This window comes from Camelus ferus, chromosome 6 (genome assembly GCF_009834535.1).
Source record: "Camelus ferus isolate YT-003-E chromosome 6, BCGSAC_Cfer_1.0, whole genome shotgun sequence".
Classification (NCBI taxonomy): domain Eukaryota; kingdom Metazoa; phylum Chordata; class Mammalia; order Artiodactyla; family Camelidae; genus Camelus; species Camelus ferus.
The window spans coordinates 17,050,456-17,069,066 of record NC_045701.1 but is presented as its reverse complement, the minus strand read 5'-3'; the positions used below and the strand labels follow the sequence as shown (position 1 = coordinate 17,069,066).

The 18,611-nt window shown below is 43.8% G+C and overlaps 1 protein-coding gene across 8 annotated transcripts in view; it reads left to right on the top strand.

Annotated features, from left to right (window-relative positions):
* LOC116664116 overlaps positions 1–5,121 on the top strand; it is a 32,354-nt gene extending 27,233 nt beyond the window's left edge. For 6 of the 8 annotated variants that reach the window (XR_004320465.1, XR_004320464.1, XM_032481239.1 and 3 more), the window contains one exon: positions 4,561–5,121. Coding sequence is in view for 5 of the 8 variants with exons in the window: in XM_032481239.1 (XP_032337130.1) it covers positions 4,561–4,930 (370 nt within the window). In the remaining 3 variants the exon portion in view is untranslated. Of the gene's footprint in view, positions 1–1,211; positions 1,328–2,216; positions 3,674–4,560 lie in introns of those variants that run through there. The other 2 variants (XR_004320466.1, XM_032481242.1) reach the window with 2 other exon arrangements.
* Positions 5,122–18,611: the final 13,490 nt, after the last annotated feature.

Genomic DNA, 18,611 nt, shown 5'->3' with positions numbered 1-18,611 from the left:
AAAAAAAAAAGAATATCCACGTGCACATGTGCACATAGACACCCCATCAGGAAATGTAACATCTACAACTGTAGTAAAGCATTTTAAAAAATTATTTCTCTGAAACAGGAATTTCCCCTCGGGAGAGCTTAGATTTCGGAAACAACATATATAGTTAGAACACGTCCCAGTATCTTCTTGAAAATTTGGGCTTTTGAATCACATTTTTGTGTGGGATGAGCACTGGTGGTGTGGAGTGGAGGCAGGCTGGGAGGCGTAACTGATGAATTTGAAAGTGAAGTGCTTGTGAATCAGCCTCAGACCAGGAACAATAAGCAAAGAGGCAATCCACCAGGATGTCAGAACCGGAAGAGTGGTCTGCAGGCTGCCCCGAGGGCCAGGACCGCAGCCAGACTACGAGGCCCCCTGCCTGAGTGCACCAAAACATTCAGTAACCAAGATAGGGAATATTTTAAAAATTCAAACTGCAAACTGTCACCAGCAAAGCCCATTAACAATTCCCGGAAAATAAAAACAGAGTCTGGGTGATAAAATAATAATGCTATAATTTAGAGACCCATTGATGGGCCAACTTTCCCTATCTCCCAGTGGGTACTGGGCCCAGGCTAGATTACACAGGAAGATTAAATGTTTTCAGGTCAAGGGATGACACCTGAAAAACTTCCAGTTCTGCAGGATGTACCCTAATGGGCTATCCCTGAACAAGAGGGACACTGGAAGGGAGCACCCCTCAGACCTGAAGGGGTCGGAAATGGTAGATCCTGGCCACTACCCTCCAAGGCAGATGGTCCAAATAGACGAAGAATGATGGGGCCAAGGGGCTCCTGAGCTGGCACTGCAACTGACCCGTGAGGAACCCCAGCTGACATTGGACATATGGGGAAAGCCTGTCCAATTCTTAGATGACACCAGTATTATTCACTCTGAACACCAGATCAGGCAAACTTGGTCACAAGACTTGTAAAATTATGGAGGTATCAGGGAAGGCCCAAGAACGGGCATTCGTAGAATCATTAGAATGCAAATTGGACGAATGCACTCTTACCCATTCCTTCCTGTATGTTGTCAAATGTCCTATATCTCTGCTTGGAAGGGATGTCTTACACAGATTGGGAGCTACTATCCACCTAATGGGAGACAAACTGGAGATTGTCATTCCCCTAAACAGAGGACACAAGATGATAATGTTAATGGCTGATAAACCTCTCCAGACAGAGCAAGTTGACCTCTCTGGAGTAAATCCCAAGGTCTGGGCCCAGGAACAGGCGGGATGAGCTGCAGGAGCCAGTCCTGTGAAGCCTGGACCCATATGACCCAGTGGAAAACAGTATCCTTTCCATCGGGAAGCCCTGTTGGGCACTGCCCCTGTTACACAGGCCTAATTGACCAGGGCCTCATTAGACCATTCCAGTCAGCCTGTGATACTCCCATTCTCCTTGTGAAGAAACCCAGTGGGGTACTAGGTGGTGCAGGACCTCAGGGCAGTCATTGAAGCCACTCAGGATATACATCCAGTAGCCCCTGATCCCTATACCCTGTGGGCCACTCCACCATCCACCGGAACCTGGTATTCTGTATTAGATGTTAAAGATGTCTTTTTCTGTATTCCATTAGCCCCAGAGTCACAAGAAATTTTTGGTTTTGAGTGGCAGGACCCAAACACACAACAAAAACAGTACCGATAGACAGTCCTACCCCGAGGGTTCAAAAAATTTCCCCACCATCTTTGGGGAAACTTTCGCTAAAAACCTAAAAGATGTACATCTGGAGGAGGGAACCCTCCTCTAGTATGCAGACGACATTCTGATTGGCAGACCTACTAAGGAGTCCTCTGACAAAGATACTGTAACCACCCTGAACCACCTAGATGATAAAGGATATAATGTGTCCAAGAAAAAGACTCAAATATCACAAACTAGGGTGACCTACCTTGGCTTCATTCTCACAGAAGGTCAGAGAGGCCTACCCCAGGAGAGGAAAGAAGCCCTTTGCAGACAGCTTAGTGGCTTCCTAGGGATGGCTAGGTTTTTGCCACATCTGGATACCTTTATATTCTTGAGAGAAGGGGAATTGTCTTTGGGGTATTTGCTCAAGAACTGGGACCCCTTATTCAGATGGTGACTTATTTCCCTTAACATTCAGGTCAAACTGCTAAGGGATTTCCTTCTTGCCTACGGGCAGTAGCAGCTGCTACAGCCTGCTAAAGAAGGCTGGAAAGTTAACCTTTGGTCAGCCAGTCACTATGTGGACTCCACACCAGGCTTTAGTAAGTTCCAAGGGCACAGAACGGCTATTCCCTGAGTAGGTCAACTCAAGTTCAGGCTATGCTTTTAAACCCCCCAGTGGCCACCATAAAAAGCTGTCACACACTAACTCCTGCAGCCCCGCCACCCACAGAAACAGGGCTCCAGGAGCATGACTGTATAGAAACCATGGACACGACCTATTTCTGCCGCCCTGACCTAGGGAGTCAGCCTCTCCCAAACGCTGAAGAGGAATGGCTCACAGATAGTAGCAGTTTTATGAGAGGGAAAAAGGTTGGTGGGACGTGCAGTGGCCTCCTAAACACAAGTCATAGAGGCCTGAAACCTAACCCCAGGGACTTCTGCCCAAAAGGCAGGGCTGATGTCCCTCACCAGAGCCTTAGCCCTTGAGACAGGGGAGGTCCTAAATGTTCACAGACTCCCGGGATGCTTGTGTTCTCACACACGCACACGGGGGTATTTGGAAAGAAAAGGGTATGCTTCCTGCAGACGTAAGCAGATGAAACCTGGCTTACATAGTGAAACTCCTAGAAGCAGTGTAGCTTATGAAAAAAGTGACAATGATTCACCGTAGGGGTCACGAAAAAGGGAATGCAGAGGTCGTAAAGGGAAACAACAAAGCAGACACAGCTGCCCAAATGGTGACCCCAGAACCAGTAATTTGGCGACCAGCTCTCATACGTAAGAGACCAGATCCATCCAGTTATTCCCCAGCCTATAAAGAGGAAGAATTAGACAAAGCCAGAAATGGGTGGCTCGCTAATGACCATGGGCAGGCCTTCTTTCCCCAGACTGCAGCTTGTCAAGCCATCACGGAGGCTCGTCAAGGAACTCACTAGGGGTAAGTCCTATATAATTGGTCAGTTGAGGTCAAGGTAACACCTGGCGTGAAAAGTATAATCAGTCGGATAGTGGAGATCTGACCTATCTGCACAGTGAACAGCTCCAACACTGGGCCCCACAGAGGCCCCCAGATAAGGCCCATTCATATCAGAGGGAAGACTGGCAAATTGGTTTCACTGTCATGCCAAGAGCACCAGGCAGCTTCAGGTACCTCTTGGTGCCAGTGGACACATTTTCAGGGTGGACAGAGTGTTCCCCACTAGAACTGAAAAAGTAGCAAAAGTGCCTGAAGTATTATGAAAGAGATAATTCCCAGATCTGGGGCTCCCAGGATCCCTACAAAGTGATAATGGCCAGCATTCATGTCTCTAGTGACAGAAGGGATAACAAGTACCTGGGCACAAAATGGACCTTGCACTCAGCCTGGAGACCCCCAATCATCCAGGAAAGCAGAGAGATCCAATCAGACCTTACACAAACCTTAACCAAATTATACCAGAAAAACTCAGGAAAATTAGGTCAAGGTACTCCCAACTCCCTGCCCTGCATGCAGTTAGCTTCAAGAGGTAAGTTTAAGTTAAGTGCACTTGAACTTATGTATGGTGGACCCATTCCCCAAGACTGAGAGAAGGGACACTTAGGCCCTTTGAAATGGAACAACTCAAGTATACCTTCCATGTAGGAGAAACCATGAAAGCCCTCACTGCTTATGGTAACCAGGTGCTGCCTGCACCCACTGACCTGGCTCTCCACCCCTTCTAGCCAGGAGACTTGAATATACCTAAAAATCTGGAAAACTGGCAGCCCTGCAAGATCAGTTCTCTCTTAAGGGGAACAGACCCTACTTAGTGATTCTAGCCACCCATTCTGCTCTAGTGCAATGAATTCCCTAGACTACTCATGTGAACCTCTCTGACCTTAAGCTTCTCTTCCAAAAAACAACAAAAGTATGACCAGGGATATTTAGGCTACAGTAGTGAGCCTTGACGTCAGGGAACACTTTTGCCTACAAGCAAAAGACCTAGTAACCTTCATTTTTAGGAAAAATTTGACATGTGGCCATTATTCTCTTGCTAATATTTGGATCATGAATCCTAAGTTGTCTGGTGTCCTTTGTCTCCAAAACGTTAGAATTTATAAAACTCCAAATGGTGTTCACTCAGGGATGCAAACAGTCAGGGCTGAGTCCTGGTGACAAACACATCTAAAGGCAGCTGAGAAGTTCTGCTCCTCCACCCATGGTTATGGCCACACTCCAAGTCAGCAGGAACTAGTTACAGAAGATGGACCTTCATCCCTCAGTGCCCTCCAAGAATGAAGAGCTGGACAAGACAGAGGAGGGATTTGTCACCAGCAAAGCCCATTAATAGTTCCTGGGAAATAGGATCTGGGTAATAAGATAAAATCTCATCTTTCTTTCTTTTGTGCTTAGTCTGGTTTCACTTGCTCATAGGGTACAGTATGCAGAGACCTTCCTCGCCGCACTTCAGACCAGAGTTCCTAGCGTGAACCGGCTGTGCCCACCACCTGAGCTGGGCGGGCTGCCTGCGGAAGAGCTGCACGTGACACCGCACTCCAAGATGGCGGCGACGGGCAGCCGGCAGATGGGCTGCACCTGCGTCGAGGTGGGGAGTTCTCGCGAGAACTCTGCCCTCCGCGCGGGCGAGAACCCTATAAAGCAGCCGTCCATTTGGCTTTGCGGGGCATTTCGGGAGAGCGAGGAGGTCAGGGTGAGAGCTTATGCCGCTCGGTTCTCTGACCAAAGAACGAAGTTTTCCTTTGCTTCCAGACTGAACTCGGTCTCATTCCGTTCACGTAAGTGAAACGGGGTAGAAGGACTCTTGACTGGGACTGACTCGGGAGGGATGGTAACACAACTGTAAACTGCGCTGGCTACCTGTTTTTGTAAATAAGGTTTTATTGGAGCAGTATTGGCGTCATGTGCGTGTTGGATAGAAATGCAGAATCTCAGGCCCCACTCCAGAACTTTAATGCATCATTTGCATTTTAACAAGATTATCTGAATGTGTGTTCATTAAAATCTGAACTGCTCTAGTGATTTCAGGGAAGGCTAAACTGACACGTGGCTGCTCCAGGCAGGCTAATAATTTGGTGCCTTTAACTAAATATTGTTTAAATATTATTTACTTAGTAGAGACAAATTGATTTTTCTAATTAAAATGGATCTCTTCATAGTCAACATAGGAAATTTATTACATGCACTGAATGTAGCATAACATTTAAACTTACTTGGAATGATTTTTTGCTTCACATCTTTTCTGTCGTCTACAGTTGGATAGTCCTTCACACATGAAGAACATGGGAATATAATTGAGCATTCTTATTCAAAATATATATTTAAGGTTCCTTTTTCTGACTCTCAAATTAGTAACATCCCACTTTGCCGTAGTTCTTGTTTTGTTTGTGGTTTTCCAAACCAGAAAACTTCTTGGGAGGCATGTTAAAGGTTCAAGTTTTAAGTAACAGAATGCATCACCCATTCCTGGTAAGTGGCTTCATGTCATTTCAGTATTTCAGGGTTGAGTGGTGTGAGGCTGGAGGCAGGTCAGCAGGCTTGGTGGTGTCCTGGCCCCATATTTCACCATGTGACTTGCAAACTCTTAGCAGCAACTAATCATTTCTTGAAAAGAAAGAGTTTCCATTTCCACTCCAGATAACTGTCTGCTTCAAAAGAACTAATTTGTATTTTCCAGTTTTGTGAAGACGGTTATGAGGACACTTGAGCTAACTGGACCATATTTCTGATATTTTTAGGGGATTTCTCTAACATTTTGCTATAAACAGATTTCACACTGGAGATATTGGCTCCCTGAGAACTACTCAGAATGGAGGCAAAAATTGCAATCTTGCTCCAAGGCTAGTTCGAGTGACAGTGACGCAGGGTAGGTTAATGGGTCTAGGCAACCACTGGGCAGTATGCACACCTCACTGCCACTTGATCATTCCCTTCTGATGCTGCACCCGAAACTCCAGTGGAAAGATGCAGTTTGCAGAGTCAGGAAATCTCAAGATTAATGTTGTTACGTGATAACACAACATCCTGTAGAACAGCAGTGTCAACAGTGGGTGGGAGGCATATGAGAGCTACCTGGTGAGTTTTTCCCAGTTGCTTTATTTTCACCCTGAGCATGAAGATTTAGAGCGCTAGTGATGGTTCTAATCCTTAGGCCCGAACGGCTGCACATGCTAGTTTACTAAAGGGAAACACCTGCCCTCATGATGGTCGTTAACCTGAGGGGCTGTGAGGGGCCCGCCCCAGTCCTGGTTTCCCTGGTAACTGATGAGCAACCTGACGTCCATTCCCCCTACACACGGTAGCCTCCTTCACCCCCGAGGAGCGAGGACTGCTGCCTTGTCTTGCCTGCCTGCTGGCCTGTGGCTGTGCACAGTGGGGTGTCTCTCAGGACCTTTTGCTGCGGACGTGTAAGATCCCCTCTCTGACAAATCTTTGATGTCTCTGTCACTGTTTGTGGGCTTCAAGGCTGGGCAAGCACAGCTTGCAGGCCTGTGGGGTGCAGCCCAACAGTTGGTGAGCCAGCTCGGAGGCAGAGGAAGCTCCCATGAGCACTGAGGTGTCGGGAAGTAAGGATGGGGAATGAAAGTTGTGGGGGTGGTCCTCAAGTGACCGTCCACGAGCATGTGGGGCCCCGTGGCAGCTGACGACCATGAGCAAGAACATTCTCTTCCATCTTATTGCCGACATCCTGCTAACCCCAGAGTCTCTTTCCGGTGTGAAAGTAGCAGCCCCGTGCTCGTGGCTCATTTGACTGCACAGGGATGGCTGGTGAATAGAGACAAAAATAAAACACACAAACCTGGATTATCTACCAAATACAACCATACCCCAACCACCACCCCTTAACAATTACAGACACAGGCTTCGGGGATATTAAATCAAGTACAGGCTTGTGGATTGGACGTGGGCAGTTACCCAGAAGGGTTTGTTGGGGCCTGTGGCAATGGCAAAATAAGAGTACCCTTGGCCTTCTGGTCCCAGCTGCAGAAGCGGGCAGAGCAATGATACAGTGTGATGGAACAGCAGCTATATGCCATTGGTGATGCGTTACAACAGGTGGGAGATATTACAAAAGGCCTACCTGGGTCATTGAGCAACACACAAAAAAATGCTATTCAGGGTCTAGAACAGCTGTGTGGGACATAAGGGCCCCCATGGACCCATAGCAAACAAGGGATCCGATTTACTGGCCAGGAAGTTCAGGAATGGGCTGATAAATAGGACACACACTGGCCTTTTCATTTGCCCTACGATCCTTGCTGCTGGACTAATGGAAAGGGTGAATGACTACTTAACAGTTGAAACGAGAAACCCACACTCTCAACGTGTGGGCCAGGAGGCTAACTCAAGCCCTAGAAGCTACAACTGAGCACCCCAGGAGCCGTCGCCCCAGGCTTTTGCTGTGTTAACTCAGACAACTAGTCAACACCATCCAAGTTCAACTGCTGACCGCCGAAGGACCGTGGCCCACTTTGGGTCGGGACAGTAGCTCACTTTTGCCCTTGCCACAGGATCTCTTTCGAGGGGAGCACGTTGCAAACTGATCCTGGAACTGGCCAGTAAGTCCCCGGTGGTTTGGGTTTGCTGCCATGTGGGGAAGGGAATTAGAACAGGACTAACAGACTTCACCTGTCTTCTACCTAGCCCCACTGAAACTCCTCAGGTAATTAATCTGGGCCCCTACTGGGGAAAGGCACCATTACATTGGCTCTGTGGTCTTGTACTGCCTCTCCAGAGTTTGACGCTGGCTGTGGGGATTGAGGGTGAACAGGCAATATGTTACTCTGGGCCAGGGAGGGGAAAAAAAACACAGGCAGGGGTGGCATTATCTCAGGATGCTGTTACGCTTGCATTTCGCTTAATGGTCACCATCTTCCCTGTACTGTGCCTCCCTTATATTTGGTCCCAAGTCTGAACAGAGGGAATCTATTTGAGGACTGGGGGACAACTGTGGCCTCACTGCAAAGTGAGTCTGATTGCTGGGTCTACAGCTAGATGCCCTTGTCCTCTGGACTTCCATGAAAAATTGACCCAAAAAGCGTCTGGTGTTTTCTCGTTACTCTTCAGCTGCTGTCGTTGGTATTGCATTTGCAGTATTTGGCTGCAGAGCACCTCCACGTACTTGACCCCAGGGATCTCTGGGCAATGAGGGTGAACCAAGATTGTAAGGGTCATACAGGGTATGTAGGGGTGGAGCGTATGGTCAGGCCGCTCAAGATGGCTGTTCTCTTGCTCCTTGTGTATTCCCTGCTTCGCCTACAGCTTACTCATGTGAATGTGCGGGCTCCCTGCCCCCGCGAGTGATCATTCTAATCCTTAGGCCAGAACGGCTGCACCTGCTAGTTTACTAAAGGGAAACACCTGCCCTCGTGATGCTCATTAACCTGAGGGGCTGTGAGGGACCCGCCCCAGTCCTGGTTTCCCTGGTAACTGATGAGCAACCTGAGGTGCATTCCCCCTACACACGGTAGCCGCCTCCTCCCTCGGGTAGTAAAGATTGCTTCCAGGACCTGCTTGCCTTTGGCTGTGCACGGTGGGGTGTGTCTCTAGGGCCTTTTGCTTCAGAGTTGGAAAGCCATTCTTAACACAACCCGTTGATGCCTCTGTTGCTGTTTCTGGGCTCTTTGGCCTCAAGGCTGGGCAACTGCAGGGCTGGCAGGCCTGCGGAGGACAGCCCAGTAGCCAGGCGCCGAGCTGGGCAGCGAAGCTACAAGGACAAGGCGGACTCTGCCATCAGAGGTCTTGCGTGGCGCAGGGGAGGCAGCGGTGGGTTACAGGTCACGAAGAGCATTTACTGAGGGTGGAGGGAGGTGGGGGAAAGGGAAGCGGAGGGCTGAGCAAGGTGTGCTTCATCCTCTCCTCTGTCTTCAGTTGGTTGCTGGGAGAGCGGAAGGGAGACTAGGTCTTGAATCACGAATGTTAATTTGTAGCTTTACAGGTTCCTGCTTTGCTTTCATGTACTGTATTCTGACCCTTCTTATTTTGGCCTGTACCATGAAGTGAGTCCACGCTGTGTTGTCAGGTCTGCGGTTTTAGTCTCAGTTCTACCTCTCTGGGGTGAGAGACCTTTGGTAAGACACCTGGACTCACGCATGATGAGGATTATAATTACTAAGGATTGACATGCGGTTTAGAGGTACACCATTCACAAGTGCTTTTTAAAGCTTGGGGTGTTATATATATTATTATATATATTAATCTATGTATATTAGGATTATGCAATACTGCTTCCGTGAGCGCATAGCAAAGGTGTTGATTATTAAACCTAAAATACCGATGAGGAAAACAAAACTCAGACACTAAGGAGCTGACCCTGGCCAAATAGCTGAGAAAGGGAACTGAGACTAGAACACAGCTTGCTTTTTTTTTAAACGTTTTTATTGAGATATAGTTGATGGACAATATTATATAAGTTACAGGTGTACAACATAGTGACTGACAATTTTTAAAGGCTATTCCCCATTTATAGCTATTATAAGATACTGGCTGTCTTCCCTGTGCTGTGCAGTATATCCTGGTAGCTTGTTTATACATAATAGTTTTTCCCTTTTAATCATATACCCCTATATTGCCCCACCCCACCTTCCCCGGCCCCACTGGTGCCCATCTGTTTGTTCTCTGTATCTGTGAGTCTGTTTCCTTTGGTTATATTCACTAGATGGTTGTATTTTTCAGATTCCACATATAACTGACATCATAAAGTGTGTCTTTCTCTGACTGAATTCACTTAGCATAATACCCTCCAGGCCCACACATGTCACGAATGGCAAAATTTCATTCTTTTTTATGGTGAGTAGTTCTTGAATGTGTGAGTGTGTATACCACATCTTCATGCATTCATCTGATGGACACTTAGGGTGCTTTCATATCTTGGGGATTGCAAATAATGCTCCTATGAACAGTGGGGTGCACGTACCTCTTTGAATCAATGTTTTCATTTTTTTCGGATATATACCCCAGAGTAGAATTTCTGGGTCATCCGGTAGTTCTAGTTTTAGTTTTTTTTTTGTTTTCTACAGTGGCTGCACCAATTTACATTCCCACCAACAGTGTACCAGTGTTCCCTTTCTCTACATCCTTAAACATTTATTTGTAGTGTTTTTGATGATAACCATTCTGATAGGAGTGAGTCTCATTGTGCTTTTAATTTACATTTCTCTGATTAGCAGTGCTGAGCTTCTTTTCACGTGCCTGTTGGCCATCTGTATTGTGTGTCTTGGAAAAATATCTGAAGTCTTCTGCCCATTTTTTAAAATCAGGTTTTTTTGACTGTTGAGCTGTATTAGCTGTTTATATATTTTAGGTACTAACCCCTTGTCATATCATTAGCAAATATGTTCTCTCATTCAGTAGGTTGTCTTTGCATTTTGTCAGTGGCTTACTTTGCTGTACAAAAGCCTTTAAGTTAAATTAGGTCCCATTTTTGCTTTTATTTCTTTTGCATTAGGAGACAGATCCAAAAAAAATATGGCTATGGTTTTTATCCAAGAATGTTCTGCCTATGTGTTCCTCTAGGAGTTTTATGGTTTCCAGCTTTACATTTAGATCTTTAATCTAATTAAAATATTTTATTCGATGAATAGTTGACTTAAAATGTTGTCAGTTTCTGGTACACAGCATAGTGATTCAGTTCTCTCTCTCTCTCTATATATATATGTATACACACACACAGACACACATACACATACACATATATATTCTCTTTCATTACAGGTTATTACAAGACACTGAATGTAGTTCCCTGTGCTGTGCGGTAAGACCTTATTGTTTATCTATTTTATATATAGTAGTTTGTATATTGCTAATCTCAAACTCCTAATTTATCTCTCCCTTCCTTTCCTTTTTGGTAACTATAAATTTGTTTCTATGTCTGTGAGTCTGTTTCTGTTTTGTAAACAAGCTAATTTGTATCTTTTTTTTTTTTTTTTAGATTCTACTTAAGTAGTATCATGATACTTGCCTTTCTCTGACTTAACTTTGCTTAGTAAGATAATCTCTAAATCCATCCATGTTGCTGCAATGGTATTTTATTCTTTTTTATGGCTGAGTAGTATTCCATTGTATTCCTATATATACACACACGTAACTCATCTTCTTTACCACTTCTTTTTTATCCAATCATCTGTCACTGGACATTTAGGTTGCTTCCATGTCTTGGCTATTGTATATAGTGCTGCTGTGAATACTGGGGTGCATGTGTCTTTTTAAATTACTTTTCTCTAGATATATGCCCAGGAGTGGGATTGCTGAATCATATGGTAACTATATTTTTAGTTTTGTAAGGAATCTCCATATTGTTTTCCATAGTGACTGCACCAAATTACATTCCTACCAACATTGTAGGAGGGTTCCCTTTTCTCCACACCCTCTCCAACAATTATTGTTTGTAGACTTTTTAATGATAGCCATTTTGACTGGTGTGAAGTGATACTTAATTGTAGTTTTGAATTGTATTTCTCTGATAGTGATATTGAGCATCTTTTCCTATATCTATTGGCCATCTGTATGTCTTTTTTGGAGAAATGTCTGTTTAGGTCTTCTGCCTATAAATGATTGAGTTGTTTGTATTTTTGAGTTGAATAAGCTATTTGTATATTCTGGAAATAAGCCCTTGTCAGTCTCACCTTTTGCAAACATTTTCTCCTGGTCTGTAGGTTGTCTTTTCATTTTGCTTATGGTTTCCTTTGCTGTGCAAAAGCTTAGAAGTTTGATTAGATCCCATTTGTTTATTTTTGCTTTTATTTCTATGGCCTTGGGAGACTGACCTAAGAAAATATTTCTAAAATTTGTCACAATGTTTTGCCTATGTTCTCTTCTAGGAGGTTTATAGTGTTCTGCCTTATTTGAAGTCTTTAAGCCATTTTGAGTTCATTTTTGTGTATGGTGTGAGAGAGTGTTCTAATTTTATTGATTTACATGTGGCTGTCCAGCTTTCCCAGCACCAGTTGTTGAAGACACTGTCTTTTCTCCACTGTATATTCTTGCCTCTTTTGTAGAAGATTATTGACCATTGGTGTGTGGGTTTACTTCTAGGCTCTCTGTTCATTGGTCCATATGTCTGTTTTTGTGCCATTACCATGCTGTTTTTATTACTTTAGCTCTAGTTTTGTCTGAAGTCTGGCAGGGTTATTCCTCCAGCTTTGTTCCTTTTCCTAACAATTGCTTTGGCAATTCTGGGTCTTTTGTGATTCCGTATAAATTTTAGAATTATTTGTCTAGTTCTGTGAAAAGGGTCATGAGTAATTTAATAGGGAGCACATTTACTCTGTAGATTACTTTGGGTAGTATGGCTATTTTAATAATGTTAATTCTTCCTATCCAAGAGCATGTATCTTTCTGTTACTTTAAATCGTCTTTAATTTCCATGATCATTTTTTATAGTTCTCTGCATATAAAAGTCTTTCACCTCATTACACAGGTTTATTTCTAAGTATTTTATTTGATGTGATTTTTCTTTTTATTGAAGTATACTCCATTACAATGTGTCGGCTTCTGGTGTACAGCACAATGTCCTTCATGCATATACATACATGTATTCATTTTCATATTCTCTTTCATTAAAGGTTATTACAGATATTATAGTTCCCTGTGCTATACAGAAGAAATTTGTTTTTTAAATCTATTTTTATATATAGTGGATAACATTTGCAAATCTGAAACTCCAAAATTTATCCCTTCCCATCCTCTTTCTCCCCAAAACCATGATTGTTTACTATGTCTGCGAGTCTCTTATTGTGTTGTAGGTGAGTTTGTTAGTGGCTTCTCTTTTTTAGATTCCACATGAGTGATATCATATGGTATTTTTCTCTTTTTGGCTAATTTCACTTAGAAAAACAATATCTAGCTTCATTCATGTTGCTTCAAATGGCATTATTTTATTCATTTTATGGCTGAGTAATATTCCATTGTATAAATGTATCACAACTTATTTATCCAGTCATCTGTCAATGGACATTTAGGGTGCTTCCATGTCTTGGCTATTGTAAATAATGCTGCTATGAGCATTGGGGTGCGTGTATGGTTTTTTTTTGAATTAGAGATCCGTAAAGATATATGCCCAAGAGTGGGATTCCTGGATCATGTGGTAAGTCTATTTTTAGTCTTTTGAGGAATCTCCATACTGTTTTCCATAATGGCTGCACCAAACTACATTCCTCCCAGCAGTGTAGGAGGTTCCCTTTTCTCCACACCCTCTCCAACATTTATTGTTTGTGGATTTGTGAATGATGGCCATTCTGACTGGTGTGGTGATACCTCATTGTAGTTTTGATTTGCATTTCTCTGATCATCAGCGATATTGAGCGTTTTGTCATGTGCCTGTTGGCCATTTGTATGTCTTCACTGGCGAATTGCCTGTTTAGCTCTTCTGTCCATTTTTGGATTGGGTTGGTTGGTTGTTAAGTTGTGTGAGCTGCTTATATATTCTGGAAATTCTTTGTCAGCCTCATGTTTTGCATATATTTTATCACATTCCAAAGGTTGTCTTTGTGTTTTGCTTATGGTGTCTTTTGCTGTGTAAAAGCTTATAAGTTTAATTAGGTCCCATTTGTTTCTTTGCTTTTATTTCTATTTCCTGGGTAGACTACCCTAGGAGAATATTGCTGAGATTTGTATCAGGATGTTTTGCCCATTTTTTTTTCTAGGAAGTTTATAGGGTGTTGTCTTATGTTTAATTCTTTAGGACATTTTGAGTTTACTTTTGTTCATGATGTGTGGGAGTATTCTAATTTCATTGATTTATATGTAGCTGTCCAGTTTTCCCAACACCTATTTGCTGAAGAGACTGTCTTTACTCCATTGTATATTATTGCCTCCTTTGTCAAAGATTAATCAACTGTAGGTCTATTCATTTATTTCTCGGGTTTCTATTCTGTTCCATTGATTTATGTCTGTTTTTGTGCTAATACCATGCTGTTTTGATTACTGTAGCTATGTATCATTGTGTGAAGTCTGGGAGGGTTATTCCTTTAGCTTTGTTCTTTTTTTAAATTTACTCTGTATATATTAATATTTATTGAAGTATAATCAGTTTACAATGTTGTGTCAATGTCTGGTGTATAGCATAATGCTTCACTCATACATGAATATGCATATATTCATTTTAATATTTTTCACCATATGTTACTACAAGATATTGAATATGGTTTCCTGTGCTATACAGTATGAAGTTGTCATTTATCTATTTCAGATATATTTTTTAGTACCTGCAAATCTTGAACTCCCAATTTATTCCTTCCCACACCTTTCCCCACTGGGAACCATAAGTCTGTGAGTCTTTCTGTTTTATAAATAAGTTCTTTTCTTTTTTTTTTTTTTAGATTCCACATGTAAGTGATATCATATGGTATTTTTCTTTCCATGGCTTACCTCACATAGAAGGATGATAACCAGGACCATCCATGTCACTGCAAATAGCATTATTTTATTTTTTTTGTGGCTGAGTTGTATTCCATTGTATAAATATACCCAACTTCTTTATCCAGTCTTGCATCACTGGACATTTAGGTTTTTTCTATTTCTTGCCCATATGAATATTGCTGCTAAGAACATTGTCATGCACGTGTCTTTTTGAATTAAGGTTCCCTCCAGATATATGCCCAGAAATGGGATCACTGGATTATATCATAAGTCTATTTTAAGTCTTTTGAGGAATCTCCATACTGTTTCCACAATGGCTGCCCCAAACTTCATTCCTACCAACAGTTCAGGCATGTTCCCTTTTTGCCACACCCTCTCCAGCATTTATTGTTTGTGGGCTTTTGAATGATGTCCATTCTGATTGGTGTGAGATGATACCTCATTGTAGTTTTGATTTGCATTTTCTGATCATTAGTGATAATGAGTCTTTTTTTATGTGCCTGTTGTCTATTTGTATGTGTTCATTGCTTAATTGCTTGTTTAGTTCTTCAGCCCTCTTTTGGATTGGATTATTTGTTTTTTTTCTTAAGTTGTCTGAGCTGTTTATATATCCTGGAGATTAAGCCCTTGTCAGTCTCATCTTTTGCAAATATTTTCTCCGATTCCATAGGTTGTCATTTTTAATTTGTTAATACAGAACACTGACTTTGCAGATGTTGAAAAATCATATCCTTTGGATAAATCTTACTTAATCATGGTGTATGATCTAATGTATCGTTGGATTTTGTTTGCTGGTATTTCCTTTTATTTTTGCATCTGTGTTCATCAGTGATAGTTGCCCTTTAATACTCTTTTTCTGTGGTACCCTTGACTTGGGTTGGTATTAGGATGATGCTTGCTTCAGAATGAATTCAGAAGCAATCCTTTGTCTGTGATTTTTTGCAATAGTTTGAGAAGGACAGACATTAACTCTACCCTGACTGTTTGGTAGAAATCACCTGTGAAGCCATCTGGTCCTCGGCTTTGGAGTTTTTAAATTATTAGTTCAATTACTGGTAATTGGTCTGTTCATTTTCTATTTCTTCCTTGTTTAGTCTTGGGAGATTGTACATTTCTAAGATTTTGGTTTCTTCCAGGATGTCCATTTTCTTGGCATGTCACTGCTTGTAATAGTCTCTTATGATCCTCTGTATTTCTGTGTCATTGGATATAACATCTCCTTTCCTTTGATTCTATATTTGGGACCTCCTTTTTTTCTTAATGATTCTGACTAAAGACTTACTAAATTTGTTTCTTTCCAAAGAACCAACTCTTAGTTTCATTCATCTTTTCTGTTTTTCAGTCTTTCTCATGTATTTCTGCTCTAATCTTTGTGATTTCTTTCCTTCTAACTTTGGGTCTTGTTTTTGCATGTATTCAGCTACTGTCTTTTGATTGGAGCACTTAGTCCATTTAATTTTATGGTAATTATTGACATGTATGTTTTTATTGCCACTTTATTCATTGTTTTGGGGTTATTTTTTGTAGGTATCTTGTTCCTTTTGTTCTCTTGTGATTTGATTCTTTGTTTGGATTCCTTTTTTGTGTGTATCATAGTTTTCGTTTGTGATTACTGAGGCTTTATATAGTTTTATATGTATAAATATATGTGTGTGTCTATGTATAATGTGATTTAGATTGCTGGTTTCTTACTTTCAAGTGTATTTTAACAACCCTGCATTTGTACTCTCCTCCCCTCATGATTGTTGTTTTCGATAACATATTTTACATCTAAGCGTCTTGTGTATCCCTTAACTGCTTTTTGTGAATATCGATGATTTTATTACTTTTGCCCCCTTCTTATATAATTGCCTATCACTTAGTTTTTCTAGGTTTTTATCATGTTCCTTCGCCTCAAACATGTTCCTTGTCACCTCGTTTTGCATGTTTGTGTTTATTTTTACGTGTGTGATAGGTTATGTTTCCTGAACTTGAAGAAGTGGCCTTCTGTAGGAGACATCCTATGCATTCCAGCAGCACACTCCCATCTCATCAGCCCAGCTGCATGCTGGAGGGGTTCCCCCCCAGGAAGGCTGCGTAGGTTGTGGCAGGCTGACTGTGAGGAGTCTATTAGGCTTGGTTGGACTCTGGTTCCATTGGTGGCCCTGCCTTGTGTGGAAGCTGCTGGCCACTGGTTTTCAGAACCAGATCATGAGCCAGCTGACTGCAGAACCCCAGGGGACGCTGGGGCTTATGCTGGCTCACTGGTGGGCAGCCAGGATCCAGAAGACTCTGGGGCTACTGTCTGCCCACTAGTGGGTGAAGCCAGGTCCTGAGGTTAGTGGGCAGGGCCAGGTCCTGGAGTCTGGTTGCAGGACTCATGGGTCACAGAGCTGGTTTTAGATCTCTGGTTGGGGGCCATTTCTTGACATGATTTGCTCCAGGGTCTGAGATGTCCCGAAGCTTGTGTTGGCCTGCTGGTGGACGGGGCTGGGGTCTGGCTGGTCTGGGCAGGGTCTGGCCTACTGGTGGGAAGGCTAAGCTTACAGGCTGAAGGATTGTGGTTTTCTTGAGACTGGTGTCTGCCCCCTGGTGGGTCAAGCTAGTCCAGAATTTAGGGCAGGCTCCCTGGAGGGCAGGGCCAGGGCCCAGGAAATTCTGGGACTGGTACCTGCCCACTGGTGGGCAAAGACGTGTCCTGGGCCCTCTGGTGGACGGGGCCATGTCCAGAAGTGGCCGTGGGCGCAAGGGGTCTTAAGGTAGCCTATCTGCGGTGGGTGGGGACACACAGCCCCACCAAGTTAATTGCTTGTCCTGAGGCATCTCAGCGTTGGGTCCTGTAGGCTGTTGGGTGGGGCCAGGGTATTGGTGCTGCTGAGCTCGAGGGAGGGTTCCACAATGGCACATGGCAGCATTGGTGTCTACGTGGTAGAAGGAGCCCCCAGAATAGCTGCTGCCAGTGTCTGTGTTCCCAGGGTGAGCTGCAGCTGCCTCCTGCCTCCCCGGGAGATTCTCCAAGATTAGCAGGTAGGTCTGACCCAGGCTCCTCTCAAATGACTGCTGCCGCCCTGAGGCCTGGAGCATGTGAGATTTTGTGTGCACTCTTTAAGGGTGAAATCTCTATTTCTCTCAGCCCCCTGGCTCCTGAAAGCAAGCCCTACTGGCCTTTAAAGCCAGATGCTCTGCGAGCTTGTTTTCTCAGCACAGGACCCTTGGGCTGGAGAGCCCTGTGCAGGGCTCAGACCTCTCACTCCTTTGGGAGGATCTCTGCAATGTAATTATTCTCCAGTTTGTGGTTTGCCCACCTAGGGGTATGTGAGAGGAGGTGAGCTCAGGGTCTGTCTACTAGGCCATCTTGGCCAATCTCCTGATCACAGGTTGTCTGACTCCAGATTTCCTATAGTGTTGGACCAGGCACTCCTGAGGACCTCAGGACTTGACTGAACTCTCAGCAAACTTTCTTTATATGACAAGGCATCAATAATCACAGGCCCTGAGGGGGTTGGGGAACAAACCTTGAGACTGAGAGCATCGGCCTTTAGGAGTGGTACCCCCAGCTGCCATGCCGTCTCCCGGTGGGTACGAGGCCCGTGAGAGAGGACATGGTAAACATTGTCAGGAGCAGTTTTCTCCAAAGGAGCTGGTTCTGCAACAGACTGACCTCTGGGCTCAATGCTTCAATTCAGACGCTGTGAATGACCCACAAGAGAGCCTGTTACAGTCAGTCTACAAGTGTGTAGGAAGCAGCAGGCCTCAGGAGTTTGCAATCTTCCCGAGGCACAGGGTCCCTGGAGTTGGATCACAGAACTGCCCGAGGCGGGTGCAGGGAACATGCTGAAGGGGAATAATCACGGTGCAACCGGAGACAGGAATACCGAATAGCACACCATGCTTATTTTACATAACAACAAAAATACCAACATAAACCCAATCCAGCCTGTCATGCCTTTGAAATTCTGATACCTCAAGGTCCTGTTAATCTTTCCCGACAAGTCTGGCCGTCTACACAGTAGGGCTGTGGGGGCCACCCAGAGCAGAGCTCACCATGCGGATGGACTGACTCAACCACACAGGCCTGTGATGTTCTTGTGTAAATGGCTGGTGGGATCAATGGGGTGTGTGGTTATCAT